This window comes from Oryzias melastigma, linkage group LG19 (genome assembly GCF_002922805.2).
Source record: "Oryzias melastigma strain HK-1 linkage group LG19, ASM292280v2, whole genome shotgun sequence".
Lineage (NCBI taxonomy): Eukaryota > Metazoa > Chordata > Actinopteri > Beloniformes > Adrianichthyidae > Oryzias > Oryzias melastigma.
In genome coordinates this window covers 6,257,093-6,275,840 of record NC_050530.1, presented here as the reverse complement: position 1 = coordinate 6,275,840, position 18,748 = coordinate 6,257,093, and the positions used below count along the sequence as shown (strand labels likewise).

The 18,748-nt window shown below is 35.6% G+C and overlaps 2 protein-coding genes across 2 annotated transcripts in view; one reads left to right on the top strand and one right to left on the bottom strand.

Moving 5' to 3' along the window:
- The window catches only part of nhlrc2 (NHL repeat containing 2), a 24,149-nt gene extending 16,500 nt beyond the window's left edge, over positions 1–7,649 (bottom strand). The window contains exons 1-3 of the mRNA XM_024285543.2: positions 7,414–7,649; positions 5,389–5,541; positions 1,817–1,866 (exon numbers count right to left, since the gene is read on the bottom strand). Coding sequence (XP_024141311.1) covers positions 1,817–1,866; positions 5,389–5,541; positions 7,414–7,576 — 366 coding nt within the window. The 5' untranslated portion in view covers positions 7,577–7,649. The remainder of the gene's footprint in view (positions 1–1,816; positions 1,867–5,388; positions 5,542–7,413) is intronic.
- Positions 7,650–7,923: 274 nt separating this feature from the next.
- Positions 7,924–18,681, top strand: dclre1a (DNA cross-link repair 1A (PSO2 homolog, S. cerevisiae)). The gene is made up of 9 exons (XM_024285600.2): positions 7,924–8,549; positions 11,829–12,971; positions 14,338–14,471; positions 15,883–16,001; positions 16,169–16,312; positions 16,502–16,647; positions 17,530–17,684; positions 17,821–17,962; positions 18,303–18,681. The coding sequence occupies exons 1-9, from the start codon at positions 8,141–8,143 to the stop codon at positions 18,461–18,463; spliced, it is 2,553 nt and encodes an 850-aa protein (XP_024141368.1). The 5' UTR covers positions 7,924–8,140; the 3' UTR covers positions 18,464–18,681.
- The last annotated feature ends 67 nt before the right edge of the window (positions 18,682–18,748 follow it).

The window sequence follows — 18,748 nt, the reverse complement described above, 5'->3', positions numbered from 1 at the left end:
TATGTATCCCAATATGCGTCTCACGATACGTATCCCGATATGCGTCTCACGGTACGTATTCCGATGTGTATGTGTCTCGATATGCGTCTCATAATATATATACCGATACGCGTCTCACGATACGTATCCCAATATGCGTCTCACGGTACGTATTCCGATGTGTACGTGTCTCGATATGCGTCTCATGATACATATACCGATACGCGTCTCACGATACGTATCCCAATATGCGTCTCACGATACGTATCCCAATATGCGTCTCGCGGTACGTATTCCAATGTGTACGTATCTCGATATGCGTCTCACGATACGTATACCGATATGCGTCTCACGATACGTATCCCGATATGCGTCTCACGATACGTATCCCGATATGCGTCTCACGATACTTATCCCGGTATGCGTCTCACGATACGTATCCCGGTATGCGTCTCACGATACGTATCCCCATATGCGTCTCACGATACGTATGCCGATATGCGTCTCACGATACGTATCCCGATATGCGTCTCACGATAAGTATGCCGATATGCGTCTCACGATACGTATCCCGATATGCGTCTCACGATACGTATCCCGATATGCTTCTCACGATACGTATCCCGATGTGTCTCCCGATATGTTTTTTTAAGACTTAGAAAAAAACTGTACCTGAATATTAATATGTCTTTCATTGTAATAGAATGGTAACATTCATATTATTTAATGATTACAACGTTAAGCACTACAACTGTATACTGATACTGGCAGCAATGTAGAGTTTTGGTTTGGTACCCATCCTAAATAAAAACTAAGCAGTTTCATAACAACAAAAACAGCGAGGCTGACTGAACTTTTAACAGAAGCTGGTTCTCGCGAGATCTTGTTATTGTTTTGGTCGCGTGTTAAGTAGCTTAAAGAGGCTCATTGTGCTGTGCTGCCACCTAGTGGACGAAGGTTTGAGTGGAAAAGTTGCAGGACATTCATAAATAATTAATTCAACATCGCCATGTCAACATTTTCAATTGATACAAGTGTTGGCAAACGAAATATCGCGATATATCACCAAATCACTTTTTTCCTACACCTCTAGTATTTATGCTGGGTTTTTACATAGTACCCACTGGGTATTAACATGTTGTGTTACTGTGTCTTTTTTGTACTTACCACATGTAAGAACAAAGTAAGTACAACTCAAGTACCTCGAATTTACGTCTTCACTTATTGTATGTTTCATGGTATTTAACAATGGTAACAAGATAGACATAAAATACCTTTAAAGTACCATGAAAAATGGCTCAGAATTTACTTGCTACTTACTTAAGAAGTTTATATGTGTTTCATGTTACTCACCAAATGTAAGAAGACGAGAAATTACATAGTACTCATGTGGCAACTTATTGTGTTTTTTGTGATTACTTACTATTAATGAGAGCAGAGTAAGTACAGAGAATAGTATCACATAAATACACAGCAAGTTCTACGTAAGTACAGATTTGTCACAAAAACGTACCCAGTAGGTCCCATAAAAAATACCATGTAAATACTACTTAAATATCCTTTAAGTACCGTACTGCAGGAAAAACTGACTTATTTTCAGAAGGCTCTTCAATACCGTTTTAGTTGTTCGTTTAAGGAGCTTAGAAGATAAATATTCCCAGATACAATAAAAATGTAAATTTGATAAATAATGAAAAAATAATCCTCCATAATAGGGGTTTGATACAACAAACGTGATACTTGGAGTTCTAATGAAGTTTTATCAAGTTACTAATTTTTTTTTGTCAAAAAATGTCAACAAAAAAAAGGGGGGAGGAGCTCAAACACAAACATTTACCTTTTCGTTGGGGAATTTTGCAGAGTGCACGCCGATAATAACCAGTCCATCTGCAAGAGACGTTAATAGACTTTTAATAGAAAAGTGATTTGGATAAAACAAACCTGGAGAGTGGAGAATATAAACACAAAAACTTGTCTCAATGCATTTAAGGTGGAATTTATTGACTCGAGGAATACCCTGAAGTGTGTGATTTTGTTATGTAGGAAGATATAAACCACGATCTGACCTTTCTTCTTCAAAGAAGAGTAAGATTTAATTCTATTTTAAATAAGGCTACTGGATTCTAATTGATCCATAAACATTTCTACATCAAATCCAGCTGCAGAAGCAAAGTTTCTGTGAAAATATCCCTGTTTGGCCAACAATTCAGAAAAAAAGTATCTCTCAATACCAGACAGATCAGAGTGAGCACTGTGTAAACAGACGTGACTTTTCTGTGAAATATTAGACACATCAGAGCAAAATGTGGGTTTAAATGAGGCCTTCTGCACATGTTGAAGGGCTCCAGGCTGCAAACGGCTGTCACGCCACTTTGTCTGTAGTGATGAAACCGGGTTAAGAATAGGATTACTGTGTGGACAACGATGGCTTCTTCACTCGCAATTTGGACTTTTGTGATGTTTGGGTGATTATAAAGAAAAATTATGAGCTGCATCCTGCAAAAAAACTGTTCTTATAATTCCATAGACTCTATAATATAGGGAAAATTTTAGACACTTTAGATGAAAATAACCATTACTGCTATATTCTGAAATATTTACATCTATCGCTGCTGGGATACAAATAACAAATAAATAAATGGACAAATGAACAAAAAATATATTAAAAAATAGACAAGTAAACACATAGACATAACTAGGCAAATACACAAACAGGTCATTTAATTTTATTGTTATTAATGGCCCAATGTTGTCTTGCACTCATTTCTAACTTGTATAATTTTGACAACATATTTTTTTTAATAATTAGAAAGTTATTTATGGCTTAAGTTGATTTATTCTGGAATAATATTCCTGTCTGTTGTTATTCATAGTTCAGTTTATTAGGCTAATTTGGCATTTAACTATTATTTTAGCAGGCTATCGGCTTCAGCGTTTTAGCTATCAGCTTCAGCGTTTTTAACTATCAACTTCAGCGTTTTTACCTGTCAACTTCATCGTTTTCAGCTATCAGCTTCAGAGTTTTTAGCTATCAGCTTCAGCATTTTCAGCTAATAGCTATAGAGTTTTTACCTATCAACTTCATCGTTTTCAGCTATCAGCTTCAGCGTTTTCAGCTATCAGCTTCAGCGTTTTCAGCTATCAGCTTCAGCGTTTTTAACTATCAACTTCAGCGTTTTTAACTATCAACTTCATCGTTTTCAGCTATCAGCTTCAACGTTTTTAACTATCAACTTCATCGTTTTCAGCTATCAGCTTCAGAGTTTTTAGCTATCAGCTTCAGAGTTTTTAGCCATCAGCTTCAGCGTTTTTAACTATCAACTTCAGCGTTTTTAACTATCAACTTTATCGTTTTCAGCTATCAGCTTCAGAGTTTTTAGCTATCAGCTTCAGAGTTTTTAGCTATCAACTTCAGCGTTTTTAACTATCAACTTCAGCATTTTAACTATCAACTTCATCGTTTTCAGCTATCAGCTTCAGCGTTTTTAACTATCAACTTCAGCGTTTTTAACTATCAACTTCATTGTTTTCAGCTATCAGCTTCAGTGTTTTTAACTATCAACTTTAGCGTTTTCTGCTATTAGCTTCAGCGTTTTCAGCTATTAGCTTCAGCGTTTTCAGCTATCAGCTTCAGCGTTTTCAGCTATGAGCTTCAGCGTTTTCAGCTATTAGCTTCAGCGTTTTCAGCTATTAGCTTCAGCGTTTTCAGCTATTAGCTTCAGCGTTTTCAGCTATCAGCTTCAGCATTTTCAGCTATCAGCGTTTTCAGCTATTAGCTTTAGCGTTTTCAGCTATCAGCTTCAGCATTTTCAGCTATCAGCGTTTTCAGCTATTAGCTTCAGTGTTTTTAATTATCAATTTCAGCATATTCAGCTATCAGCACTAGCATCTTCAGCGGCCAAATTCAGCTTACAGCATTCACACTAGGATTATCACAGGTAATGCTATATATCTAGTTTTTAGTTAGTTTAAAGCTAATGATGGTTAAGATGTGTGCTTTACATCAAGTTTGCGCATGATCCGATTAGTCGACTATTAAAATAATTGTTTGTGGCAGCACTGCACTATAGTGATGCCAATGTTCAACAGTGTAGAAGTGGCTGTTTCTGTGATTTCAGGCACTTTTTCTGTCAGGATCAGGGTAGCTTCAGGTCAAACTACTCCCCAAAAAAGAGCATTGGACTTTCTCCAGACTATTACTTCAATTTAAAGGGAAGGGAGTTTAGGCTCTCTGACTGGTGGACAAAAGATTCCTCCAAGTCATTTTCTGTGTTTATTATGAAGCATTTACCACTCTACACAATGAGTTTCATCCCTCATTGCCTCTGCGGTTGTAGTGAGGGTGAGTCGTTCTGTGGGAGTGACTTGACAGGACGGCTCCCACACCTCAGAAGCCAGAGCGGCAAACACATTGTACCCGCGGCAGAGCCAAGATAAGGCGGGTGTGTCGCCGTGTGACCATCAATTAAACAGGACTTCAGTGAAGACCGAAGAATGAAATGAATTTAGAACATTTTAGGAAAAAAATGTTCTTTTTTTTTTAATTATTTAGTATTTTTTTTTATAACTGATTTGATTATAAAACAGCAAGAATTGAAATAATAATTTGCATTTAACTGGTGATTACAGTCCGGTCGTAGTAACTACAGCAGCGTGAAGCCGTAAAACTGGAGTCACTTACAGTGCAGCTTGAGCTTATTTTTAGCTGCTGTCTTTTTACAGAGGAGATAAGGACCTTCCTGCGCTTGGAAGAGAAGCAGAAGGTTATACTCCAGTTTCCCAGTTCCCCTGATGCGGCGTGACACAACGCCGCAGTTGAGCTGCGTTTCCTCTGTAACACCTGCCAGACTGCTGCTGCTCTCAATGAGGCCCAGCTGTCATCAAAATACAACACATTTCCAGGCCAATCCATTCATTCATTCAGATTTAAAGAGATTTTTTAAGTTTTAAACCTAAAGAGCTTTTTATTTTTTTGCAAACTGCAGCTTTAAAAATATCCATTTTGATGAGCTCAAAGAAATCTTTATTAGCACGGAGCAAAACACACACATTTACAAAATAAAAGCGTGTTTAACGCTGGTTATCTTTCAACCATGCGTAGCAATTATGATTGTGAGGCCTTATTGTTAAATCCTGCAAAGAAGAGGAGCTCTGTGTGATAAAAAGACATCATTCTTCAAATGTAGCTTATCTTTTAATTTCAGGCTTTTACTGCTGGTTGCAGATCCCACTTATTTCATGTACCTGATAAGACCCAAACGGCAAGAAATTCAAGATAATTAAACAGTAACCTGGGGTTTTAAATAAAAAGATTTTTTTATTTCCTAAAGAACGAACGACAAATCTTTCTTTTTTTTCATGCAGCACTATTGTGGCTATAAAAAGTGGATGTTGAGAGTGTGCAAACACCTTGAATTGAGTGTCTCTTCTCCAGTCGGTGCAGGTCAGGGAGGATGTGCATGCAGTTGATGCAGCAGTAAGTGAAGAAATCCAGCAGCACCACCTTCCCGGCCAGCTCCTTATAAACAGAAAGAGGCGCTTCCGTGTTCAACCACTGCAAACCTGAGTTTAGAAAAAAAATAAAAAAACAGGTCAGAGATGCTGCCATCCAATCAATCAGTGTGTATTTCATTACCTATTGGAATAATCGATTTTTCTCATTATTTTTCTATGAACTGGAAAGAAAATCTTAAAAAGATCTGAAGGTTATGATGACATATGACATTTTTTTGTAACAAATATTGCATAAAGCAAATATTTAAAAACCTAAAGGTGCTTCCACTGAAAGTATTTAAAGATTGATTTCCTTTTAGATGTTTTTTTGCATATTTATAATGCAACACTATTAAAATAATCCAAGAAATTTAAATAATAAATTATTTACAAAGCATAAAAAGTCACCAAAAGAACCTGGAACTATGCGGAGAAAGTAAACCGAAAAGTTGATGTAACAAAGCAGTGTTCAGTTATGTTTTAGTTATGTTAGATGAGAACACTTAAAGGAGCTTTGTTTGAGGGTTAAATGTGCAAAAGGATTGAAAAAAGCGGCATGGTTTTTCTATTTTTTTTTTTTTTTTGGCAAAAATTTACAAAAAAAAACACGGAAAACTTCTAAATGTCTCCAAAACATGAAGACCTAATTAGGAGGTCAAAAAAGAAAACAGACAAGCATTTAATTAAAAAACTTAGTTATGAACTGCACGAAAAAGACAAACTAAAATAAATAAAACATTATTTGACCAAAATGAGTGATATTTTAAAAGTTAATGAGACAAAAACAACAAAAAAAGGTAGTAACATCAGATGTAGCTTGATTTAAAAAAAAATAGAACATCAAACCAACAGTGAAACACGGTGAGGGTAATATGATGGTTTGGGATTTCAGAACTAAATGGTTTGAATTCTGTAAATATAGGCCAAAATATTTCCTAAGTCACATTAATAACTCATTACTAATCCTCATAAATGCCTGATTGTAGGTGATACTGCCACAAAAGAAAAACGTTGATTACCTGGATCAGGTGAGTCAACAAAATGATGAATCTCTGAATTCCAGCTTTAAACAATATCTAAGATTTCTGCTTTATTTTACTACCAAACATATTTTTTTTACCAAAATAGTTTTCAAGTGATGGAAAAAGAAGTAAGTTTATTGAAATTAAATGTAATGAAGAATCTATTTTATTTTGTACGTGAAAAATATCACCACCTACTGGTAAAGTGGGATAATAACTAAGATTCATGTAAAGATTTGCAGAGTTTTCCCCCAAAGAAACTCAAACTTGAGTCATACAAACATTTTATTTTCTTCAAATTATAATTTAATGCAGTTCTGCTATAATTTATGATGCATCATAAAGCAGGAATAACATTTGTTTTCCTGTCGACGAAGAGCCTTTGATTAAATTGCAGTACAAGAGTTTTTCCCTATATGATGTTTAACACTTAAAGGGTTAAATACATTTATTTTGTTTTGATGAATGTTAAATATTTTACTTGAAACAGCTTGTTTAAGTCTTTATTGTGGAGTTACTCAGTGAGGTAAATATTGGATAAGATGACAAAAGAACATGAGATTTACAGCAAACTGGTTAAAACATATAAATGTAGTTAAATAAACTGACAGCAGACTTTTAGAAGGAAATATTGTCAATTATTAGCCAAAGTTTGGGATCCACTGATGCTTATCTCAACAGACTAAAATGAGATTGTTATTGTAGCTCTAAAAAAAATCAGGAAACCTGCAAAATATGACTAATTTTTCAATAAGAATGGTGTATATCTATTTACAGAAAGTTCCCTCTATATTAAGGGGTGTTTTAAGTACACAAAACCCTGAAATATCTAGTAATATGTGGTTAGCAAACTTCACAATCACAGAAAAATCTGCTAAGAAACTATGCTACGGAAGTTAAAGATGCTAGATGGTCTAACCTGTTTGGAAATCGGGAATTGTAAGGTCTTCCTTCTCGTCTACCCTTTTCAAAAACTGCTGGACAAGTTCCTGTTTTTCTCCGGGCGTAGTCGCGTCTTCTAGGTCGCAATCGAGCTGACTCTGGAGGGGAAACAGAGTGGAGAGGCTACACTTGGACGCCATGTTTTCAGAAGGCGTTTTGGAATGTTCAGCGCGTCATCAGTTGCTTGAAATCGAATAGCCAATCACAGCAGACTCCTCCTTTTTCTTCTTCAGCTGACATTTATAAATATTCGAACTTGGATTCATAACAGCAGTTTCGGTACAAAAAAGAACACAAAAACATTGATTTAAATAATGTCTTAAAAATATACTTTGTTTATAAGAAAACCTTTTCTTAAAAATACTCAGTAAATGAATCATATTCTAGATACTAACCCATTTATTTATTTATTTATTTTTTTTTTTAGAAAGTGTTTTTGTTTTAAGCTAGATATATATACTTAGTTTATCAACACGATGTGGCGGCAAGTCATGCTAACAGAAAGATGTGTAAAATCTAAATTATGATAAATGTGTAGAGAAAATGTAACGACGTACATTTTTAACTATCAAAGGACGCAATTTTTTAATCAAAATATTTACGAAGAGACTCGTTTTCCCCAATTTTCTTTCCCGCGGGATGTTACCAAACGTTAGTTCTTGTGTAATAGCGGCAGGTTTGCGTTACTTTCTCTTGTCCAAATCATGTCACAAAAGGACGACTCTGAAAATGACATTTGGGAGTACAAACCACTTCAGAAGAAAAGAAAAAGAAACGACTCGCCGTCTGGGACCAGCAGAAGAAGCACCTCCAAGAAAACCAAGAAACAAACTTCTGTTTCAGTCAAGTCTAATGCAAACAACAAAGCAGCAGAAAGTAGGAATCGGACCACAACCGGTAACGTAGACACCAGAATCAGCTCAAAGTCGCACAATGTTCCCTTAAATGCATCCCAAACGAAAGACTCCACACAAAGTGACAGCAATGCTGCTAGTGAGGAACCATCTGAGGACTTCTGTCCAGTCTGCCAGATGCCCTTCAGCATTTTGGTCGTGCAGACCCAAAGATGGCATATTGCTGAATGTCTGGACAACATCAAGGACACGTGCAAAGGTACACACATTCAAATAAAACTTATACTTACCACATTAATGTAATACTTCCTCTGTAATATGTGCTCCTATAATATTAATTGTAATTATAAACACATGATAGTTATTTATGATTGGTAAACTGGTATCATGCCTTCAAAATAAAAGCATGTGAAATTAATAACATGAAAGAATAGATCAACAATAAAAACTTGATCATCAAGCAGTTTTTTATCCTTACCAATATAAATATCAATGTTTCTGCTATAAAATGTGTTCCTGTTTAAAAGCTACAGAATAGTATATTTATATGCAAATCAAAAAGTATTTATACTATAAGAAACCATAATCTTAAGACTTATTATGTACATAAAATGAAGTGTAATAAATAAAAATAAAAAGTAAGAAAGCACATTAGAATGGGAGAAATTGGCCCATGCAATATAAAATATGAAAATATTATTTCTAGAAATATTTTTTCTTTTGCTTCTCTTTTTTTCAAAATATTTTTTGTGGATTATAAGTTATTAAAAAACAGACATTTTAACATTTTTTCAGTATTTTACCTCCAAAATCATTATTTTTTTTTTAATTGATTAATTAATCTGGTTTATTTCAAACTTAGATTGTGGACAAGACAGGACAAAAAAAATCACACAAATTTTCAAATTCATTACAGAATTAGAAAATAATAATAATAAAAAAAGACACTTGTGTCACATTTGATTAATTGAATATAGTAATTATTAGCTAAAGTCAAGTTGAAAACATGGTTGAAAACGAGTAGGAAGAAGCAAATTAATATTTTCCCACTCCTACTATATTATCCCAAATTTATATTTTCCCTACCCGAACAGGCAAGTTACTTTGTTTTACAATTTTGCACAGTTTTTGTGATCCGGTTCTGATCCGATCAAGTGCAATTTTTTTTTTCAAGAAGCAAAGCTGAGAGCTTGTTGATTTTTCTCAGAAAATGTTCTTTCGTCATTTTCAGTGAATGTATTTGTTTCAACTAATAAAGTTATCTTTTAAGTGGCTTTTTCTTAAATTGTTTTTTAAATATTCTATTTAGTCAAGTAATAAATTAGAGTGACAACAAAGCATATTTTATTGTGTTATTGATCTGATCCATCTCACACCTAAATATTTAAATATATTAGTGCTAAGACTGCCTAAAAATTTACAATTTTTGAACTTATTTACTCTTATTGTTTATCTTTTAAGTATCCTTAATTATAAAAAACAATTTTCTGATTTTATTTTGATAATTTATGGTTTTAAAAAGTAAGTCATTCTTTTTTGCAGCTTAAAACACTTCTGTTAAAATCCCTGCCATCCCAAACAAGATTTGTTTTGATATTAAAATGAGTCAAATCTGTTTATAACTTAATCGGGATCTTGTGATTTTACATTGAATTGATTTAGGAAACTGCTGCGTCAATGCTCAGTTAACAAGAAGTCTGAGTGATTCTTTACAGTTCAGATCTGCCACTAAAGATCAAGCAACGTTAGAAATAGAGTTTCCAAGAAGTTATAAAATTAGAAAAAAAATTGAGAAAATGATTTATTTCCGTTTTAAATAAAAAGCCTGTTTTAAGCTAATATGGAGCAGCAAAAGACTGAAATGACCTTTAAAAAGTACTAAAACTAAGCACCTTTTTATCAATATCAGTTTAAAAAAATAAATTAAATTCATGTACTGACTGAATCCGGCACGTTTTAAATATATTTACCAGATGTATATTTTCTGGAATTATTTATGACTGAATAGTTTTCTTTAGGTAAGTTGTTGTACATATTCTGATGTGCTTTTATCTACTTTAATATTTCTCCACTTTCCAGTTCTTTATTGTAAATAAAAACATGTTCTTAAAGGGTCACCAAACTAGTGCTGCCACAAACGATTATTTTAATAGTCAATTAATCATCGATAATTTGGGATAATTGGGTCATTCGCAAACTGGATGTAAAGCACACATCTCATTAGCTTTAAACTAGCTAAAGCTGAATTTGGCCGCTGAAGATGCTAGTGCTGATAGCTGAAGATGCTGAAATTGATAGCTAACAAAGGCTGAAGCTAATAGCTGAAAATGCTGAAGCGGATAGCCAGCTAAAATATGAGTTAAATGTGAAATTAACCTAAAAAAATGAAAAAACAAATTCTAAATTAGCCAAAACAGCTAGCATACAGCTAAATTATTAGCTAAACTCCAAAAATAGCCTACAAAAACCTTAATAAATGCAGAAATAGTCCAATAAGCTAGCAGAATGCCATTATAACTTTCAACTTTACTACACTCCAACTCCATATAATATAAAGTAACGACTGATCGACTATTAAATTAGTCCTCGACTCTTTTGATAGTCAGTTAGTCGCCTAATTGTGGCAGCCCTAAACCAAACATTAAATCAACTTTTTTTTTGTCTTTTGACCTCTATAAATGGGGCTTTAAAAGTGCAATCTGTTGGTCGTCGCCAAATGTAAAAAAAAAACTAAATAAACTTGTTTAATTCTTGAAAATATAGCAAAAAAAACGCAGGTGTGCTGCCCCCTACAGGTTGAATCGAGGTATTACAGTTGATTTTCGGGATTGGTTAAACCATTCATGATCTGCAGCTCCAGTAATGATAACAATCCTGTTCCCCACCCCCACCCCTCTGATTGGATCTTCACATTTTGCCTGTGGGCGGAGTCAGCCTCCAACTTCCCTGCTTGGTTACCCTTTAATAGCTTGGTTAAATTAAAAAAAGAAAAGTTAGATATAGTAAATCAGAAAAGATGCTTTCATTCATCCGCTATGTACTTATGCAGCTCATGAAAGACACACTCCAATGAAAATGTTGTTTTTAAAATGCTTTTGTGTCTTTTTTCTGACATATACAAAAAAAATTAAGCTTAAAATTGCATTTCTGAGTATTTTATTTATTCAAATTGTTGTGAATTAGGAGCAGTAAAAAAAAATGTAGTTTGAAAAAGATGTACAAAATACCTATAGGCTCTGAGAGGGGAAAGGGGGGCGGGATTGCTTCGTGCTAAAGGTCCCGCCCACAACTTAGAGGCAAATATCTAACGAACAAACTGCTGCCACTCTGTAGAAACATTCTAGAAAATGACAAGTTTTTTGAATCCTAATTATATTCTAATTGTATTTAAATGTAAAATCAACTCAAACTCAAAGAAGAAACCATTATATTGTCATGAAATGTAGTTAAAATATTCATAAGAAGTGTTTTATTTGTTATATTGTCCACAAAATAAAGGTTTATTTTTTTTAACTCTTTATTTTGAACGTCTGTACAGAATGTCCAGATGGTCTCCAGTGCTCCTCCACCATTCCAAGCCATTACAAAAACTTCAACCACACGCTCCTCGCCCACAGTCGTGCAAACAGCGACACGGCCATCCTCACTCGGTCCCAGGACGCCGCCGTCAGTCCCAGCCAGGTGACCGTCTGCACGTTTGGAGAGTCACAGGCTTCCTCTCCTCCCTCATCCAGTCACAGTCTCACTGGAACTCCTCCTTCCAAACCAACAAACGGTCTTCTGCTGCTGCGCTCTCCTGGACCTGAAGACTTTAAGAAGAAGAAAGGCTGGTCTACTAAACACCAGAAATCTATCGTTTCTTCACAGGAGCTTTCATCTACTCCTGTTAAAGAAAACACTCCAACTGAAGCGTGTGATCCTCTACCTGAGGAGGAATCTAACTCCAAAGATGATGAAGAGATCTCCTTCTCTCCTCTGTCGGAACTCCCTGAAACTCTTTTTAACAGCGATGCATGTAAAAATGAAAACTCCATGACGCTTTTCAATGACAGCTTTTCTGAGGATGAACTCCTGGTGGATTTTATTGATGGAAATGTGGACGCCACCGGCGTGCCGGGGAGGGATCCGGCCTCCTCAGACGCTCACCTGCTTTCATTTTCCTCATTAGCTCGTAATCAAGAAGCTGCTTCCTCATTCGCTGCAAACAGAGACAAGAGTGATGGAAATGAATGCAATTTGATGAAGTCACCTCAGAGTCTTGTTTTGGAGAATCTGAGAGAAACTCTTCAATCCTCACAGTTTGAAGTTCAACCAGAGCAAAGCATGCCGCCTCAGAAGGGGTCCAAAACGGCGGGACAGACCTCTGCTTTGAAGCAGATGGACATCGGCTTGTTTTTTGGCCTCAAACCGCTGAAGGAGAAGAAGAAAGAGGAGGTTCTCGACAGCTCCTCCGTTCCGCCTGCTGGGGAGGACGCGGGAGGGAGGAGACAAAGGAGAAGCGGGCAAAGCAGAAGGGTTACCAAAACTCCTGGTGATAAAGACCCTGATTTGAGCTCAGCAAGTGGGCAACAAGAAACGGCGAGAGGTGGGAGCCGAGGGTGGAGAAGAAAGGGGTGGAGCAGAGTCAACGCTGATGGAGAAGTACAGCTACCTCGCTGTCCATTCTATAAAAAGATTCCAGGTGAGAGAAGGAATTTCTAAATCTGTCAAAAAATGCTTTTTAAATTGGGCTGGGTATCATCAATAATTTCCAGAAATAATTCTTTTTTCTTTTTAATTCTTTTGATCCATTCAGTTTTACATACTGTAAAATGTATTAGAGAAATAATGAGATTGTTAATATTATACAGAGTTACATAGATTCTCAAATGAAGAAGCTCCAACAATTGATCTGTTTCTCCTGGAGGGTGTTTCACTTTGGCCACTAGGTGGCGATCACACTATAGCTTTACACTTTATTCCAGAAGAAGAAACTATGAGCAAAAACTGTTTCAGACCACAAATGGTTACTTTAAAGCAATTTTAAAAAATCCTGCCTGTGAGGCGACAGAGCCTCAACAATTTGGGGGCTCGTCCGGGATGAAGATGTTCAGTTAGTCAGTAATGTATGTTTAGGTTTAGGTCAGGGCTCTTTTATCTCTCCATGGTGGCTCTCTGGCTAAAGAAAAATAAAATGGCAATTTTCAAAAATTTGGAGATTGGCTATTATTTGAGAAACATGCTAACATTTTTGGCTAATTTGTTATTTACTGTGTTTTTAGGCTAATTTAGAGTTTAGCTTCTATATAAGTAGCAGGCTAATAATTTTGACTAATTTATTTTACTGAGGAATTTTATGCTAATTTGGGGTTTAATTTAGCAAAATTGTGATGTTTTTGGCTAATTTGTTATCTACTGAAATTGTTCTGGGGTAAATTTAGAATTTAGCTTTGAATTTCGAAACATGCTAACTTTTTTGACTAATTTAGTTTACAGAGGAATTTTGGCCATTTAGGAGTTCAGCTAGCTTTTTTGGGGTTAATTTGGCCTCTAATTACTTTTTTTTTTTTTTTTTTTTGTATGCCAATTTGGAGATTAGCAAGTAATTTAGCAATATGCTAACATTTTTCGCTAATTGTTAACTACTGGAGTTTTTAGACTAATTTAGAGTTTAGCTTTTATTTTAGCAACATGCTAAACTTTTGTCTGATTTAGTTTGCTGAGGAATTTTATGCGAATTTAGGGTTCAGCTAGTAATTAAGCAACCAGCTAGGTTTTATTTAGCTAATTTGGTCTCAACTAAAGGTAAAAATGTTTTTTAAAAATTCCCATAGGTTGCCGACCCCTGGTTTAGGTCGACGGAGTGTTAGCATTAGCCGTCCTATGGGAAATCCCATTATACGTTAGCGTCAAGCTAATGAACTTTAGCATTATGCGTTAGCTCGATCTCTACTTTTATGGTTTGATTATTGATCTAGTAAACTCAGATTGATTAATCAATTTTGCTAACCCAGCACTATTTTATTTTTATAATTTATGTTTTTTAAACAAATTTTTGTACATTTTAGGCACCAAGTTCGCCATCGACGCATTTCAGTACGGGAAGATTGAGGGAATTTCTGCATATTTCCTCACACATTTCCACTCGGACCATTATGGAGGACTGACCAAAAGCTCCACAGTTCCTATTTACTGCAACAAAGTAGGTGATTGAAAGGAAGGTTTTCTTTTACTTTTTTTATTATTAAATAAATTCTTCTTTTTCTCTTTAATGTGTAAATTCTTTATTTTATTAAAGAAAGTTTCCCCTACTTTTTGTTTAAATCACTAATTCTTATTAGATTGTTAATATAACTAATCAAAAGACAAAATTGTAAATTTGTGATCAAAATCACATTGTTGTCCATCCGGCCTCCTTTACAGTTGATCCAAAAAGAGAGGAGCATTGTCCTTGTTCCTATAACTCCTCTCAGTGAATACTGAGTTAGTGTGGATTATAATTCAGCCTCAGCTTCTCCATCAAATCCATCGTGGATGTACCTGCTCCACTTATCTAACCGAACTGCGTTAACTTCAAGCAATGGAAATTGGCTTTCAGCTTCCAGCTGAATACTAATTTGCTGATAACTGTGAATATTTAGTCAATTAGAATTTTAATCCCCTTTTTTTTAAATGGGATTTATGGGATCACTTATGCATAAAAATGCAGAATAATTTGGTTCATCTGGATCTCATTTGAGTTTTATCTTTACAGGTGGGATGTGAAGGTAATTTTTACTATCAAACTGTAATGTTTTGTGAGAATGTGTCAAATGAATTTGAAACAGGGCATTGTGGGGGTTTGTTCAGGTGGTTGGTCATAGTCTCACGATATATACCAAGACTGAACTGAACTATTTTTCTTTTTTTTCATCCACAAACATGTTGTTTAGTTTGACTAATTTTATTCTTGTTGTTTTTTTTATAAAATTACACCTAAAATGTTAACTCTGTGTTATTAAAAACGGTTTGTTAAACATTTCTGGGGTTTCCACAGCAAAATAAATCAAATTTCTCCAGATGGAATTTTCTGTTATTACATGATTTTATGCCCAGTGTGTGAATATAACATGAAAAATTACAAAATAAAGGTAGTGTTACATAGGACGGGTTGTGCTGATTAAAATAACACTAGAAAAGAAAGCAGGTAATCTTTCAAATTAAAAATACAGAAAATTCAAATGTAGGCAAAAACTGAGTTTTAGACTCTTCAGGTTCCAAAAGGTTAAAAATAAATGTTCTAAATGTACAATTTTTGCATGTGATTTCATATTATGATTATTTGCAGATAAGCAATTACTGTAATTAAAATTTTTTTTTTATTTTATTTTTTTCTATTGATTTCCAGCCCTAATAAAAATCGATAAAAGTATTGGCAAACGAAATATCGCGATATATTGCCATATCGTTTTTATTTTTTTGTTTTTGTTCCTCCCCTACACTCCAATTTATTTATTTTTTAAACCTAGGCCAATGGAGACATTTCAAAGGGAGTGGGTCGTACCATGTTCAGGGGGGTGTACTTTCCTCAAATCACTACAGGAAAACGACATTTATGGTTTCTTCTTGAACAGATCACAGGAAACCTGGTGAAGAGCAAACTGAGGGTGGCTGAGGATTACGTCCACATCCTCCCCATGAACACCGAGGTCGTCGTAGAAGGAGTCAGGCTCCGCCTCCTGGACGCCAACCAGTAAGTCACTTGTGGCTTCTGTAGACAAAAAAGTCAAGATCATCTTTTCATCTATTCTAAAATAACAATTACGGCACAAGAACATGTTAGAAAAACAGAATTTTCATCTTTAAATCGTTCGTTCCAGCAGCTCCTGTCGATTTGCTCTTATCTTTTTGTCCTCTCAGCTGTCCAGGGGCGGCCATGCTGCTGTTCCTCCTGCCCGATGGACAGACGGTCCTCCACACCGGGGACTTCCGAGCCGACCCCTCCATGGAGACGTACCCTGAACTGCTCGGCTGCCGGGTGCAGACGCTCTACTTGGACACCACGTAGAGTTTTCATTTGAGTTTATTTAAAAAGAAGTCAAACCATTCAAAAAAAGGCCAAAGTTTATTGCTTAAAGTTACTTTTTAATAATTTTTGTTGTTGCCCCATTATTGAATTTTGTCTCTCTTAAAATATAAAATCCATCCTTACAGAAAACTGCAAAACAAACATTTTTTATTTTTCTTGAACAGCTACTGCAGTCCTGAGTACACGTTTCCCAGACAGCAGGAGGTCATCAACTTTGCAGCCAACAGAGCCTTTGAGTCGGTGACCCTGAATCCCCGAACACTGGTGGTGTGTGGATCCTACTCTGTGGGGAAAGAGAAGGTCTTTCTGGGTATGAGTCACCAAATATTGTTTTTTATTTATAAGGTCGAGAGAAAGCGAAACAAACCTTCTGCACATTTATGAAGTGTGTCTGTGGTAACTGCACTGATCTGAAGGAGTGTCGTTTTCTGCAGCTTCATGTAACCGTCTTCTTCCTGAAAGGTCATCGCTTGGTGCATCCTTATTGGAAGTGATGTGGAGGATTTCTGTAATGGTGGTTTACCTTTTTGAGACTAAATCTATTCAGTTTGTTATCCTCATGTTGAGGTTATCTGTCCTGTGACAGAAGATGAATCTTGTGTAGCTTTTTTTTTTTTTTTTTTAACCAATTTTGGTTTGGAACACAACAGATGTTTGCTTTTTCTGTTCCAATTTGATTTGAGCTTAATGTCTTTGCAGATCGTCTCTAATCTACGGAGGCCTGGATGTGACCTTGAAAGAAATTATATTAAAAGTTTTCCCTCAAACTAAATAATTCATGGCCACAATTTAGTATTTTGTGCACAAACGTTCGCATGTTATGCAAACAAATTAGTATTTTGTGACCACAAATGAGCATTTTAGCATAATTCATTCTTACTGATTTGTTCGCACAAAATGCGTAATTGCTGATGTGTGCGCAACGCAATTGCCGAGGTTTGCGCGGCGTAAATGCCCGACGTCCGTGCCACGTCTACGCCGACGTCCGCGCCGCCTCTATGCCAACAAAAAATGCTAATAAAATGGTAAATTGGGACCTTGAAATGCTAATTTCTGCACACTAAATACTATTTCGTTGCCACAAATATGAATTCTAAAGAAACATTTTGCTATTTCTTTTATTACAGTCATGTCCAGGGCTCCGTACTAATGTAGATTTTAATTTTTTCTTTGTTTTAACATTTCCTTGCAGCTCTAGCTGAAGTCTTGGGGTCCAAAGTGTGTCTCTCCAAAGATAAGTACAACACTATGTGCTGCCTGGAATCAGAGCAAATCAAGAAACAAATAACTACCGACTGGAAGGGAGCACAGGTCCATGTGCTTCCCATGATGCACCTCAACTTTAAAGTGAGTTATTGAAAAAGGCGTTCTATTTTATTCATTATGAGTTTTTGTCCCTGTTTTAAACCACACCAAACTTAATTTCTGAAAAAAACAATTATTAACTTTACAAAAATGTTTTGAATTTTGATCATTTTTGCAGAAACTCCAGGATCACTTGGCGCGTTTTTCGAGTCAGTATGACCAGCTGGTGGCCTTCAAACCCACAGGCTGGACCTTCAGCCAGCAGGTGGAATCAGTGGAGGACATTCAGCCTCAGATCAGTGGAAAAATCTCCATTTATGGTATCTTATTTATTTATTGCTAAAATCTTATGGGATGATTTTCTCGAGCAAATGAAGCTTTTAATTCTTTTCCTGTTTTGTTTTTTGTCTTTTTTTATTAAATTAAACTATGATCCAATATAGTCGTCAGCTTGAGGCTCCAGCAACATACATTTCTCCTCACATCTGTTTGTCCCTTTGGGTAAACTCTGGTTTTCAGACTTCTAGAATACTTTAATTTACTTAAAAAGATTCTGGACCTTTTAGAATTAATATAAAAAAATGAGACTGTCCTTGGATGTTTGTTTACTGATGAGAATAAAGCAGAAACGTTGATCTGAACATTTCCTCTGACTGACAGGAGTCCCCTACAGCGAACACAGCAGCTTCCTGGAGCTGAAGCGGTTCGTTCAGTGGCTCAGACCCCTGAAGATCATTCCCACCGTGAACGTTGGCAGCTGGGCCAGCAGGAAAGCCATGGAGGAATGTTTCAGAGAGTGGCTGACGGAAACCAAACGGTAGAATCACGAGAGACGAGCAAATCTCAAAACTTGAAGAGGCTTGAGGTCTTTTAGACAAATGTTTTGATACCAATTATATTAATATGTGTTAAATAAATGTTTTTTTTAATTAAATTAATCTTTTACTGTTTGTTAAACTGAACATCGGAACCAAACAAAGCAGATGTGTTTCCTACTTTACTCTCACATCCTCAACTGATGCTCAAAAGCTGTTTTTTATTCTGAAAAATAAATATTTTAAACATTTTTCTTCACTTTATTTGCATTTTTTTTTTCATCTTTTTAT

What these genes read in the sequence shown, in the direction of transcription:
- dclre1a (XM_024285600.2), top strand. Translation starts at nt 8,141, where the DNA reads ATGTCACAAAAGGACGACTCTGAAAATGACATTTGGGAGTACAAACCA. An exon ending in TGATGCACCTCAACTTTAAA is followed by an intron (nt 17,685 to 17,820) that starts GTGAGTTATTGA and finishes TCATTTTTGCAG; the next exon opens with AAACTCCAGGATCACTTGGC. An exon ending in TGGAAAAATCTCCATTTATG is followed by an intron (nt 17,963 to 18,302) that starts GTATCTTATTTA and finishes TCTGACTGACAG; the next exon opens with GAGTCCCCTACAGCGAACAC.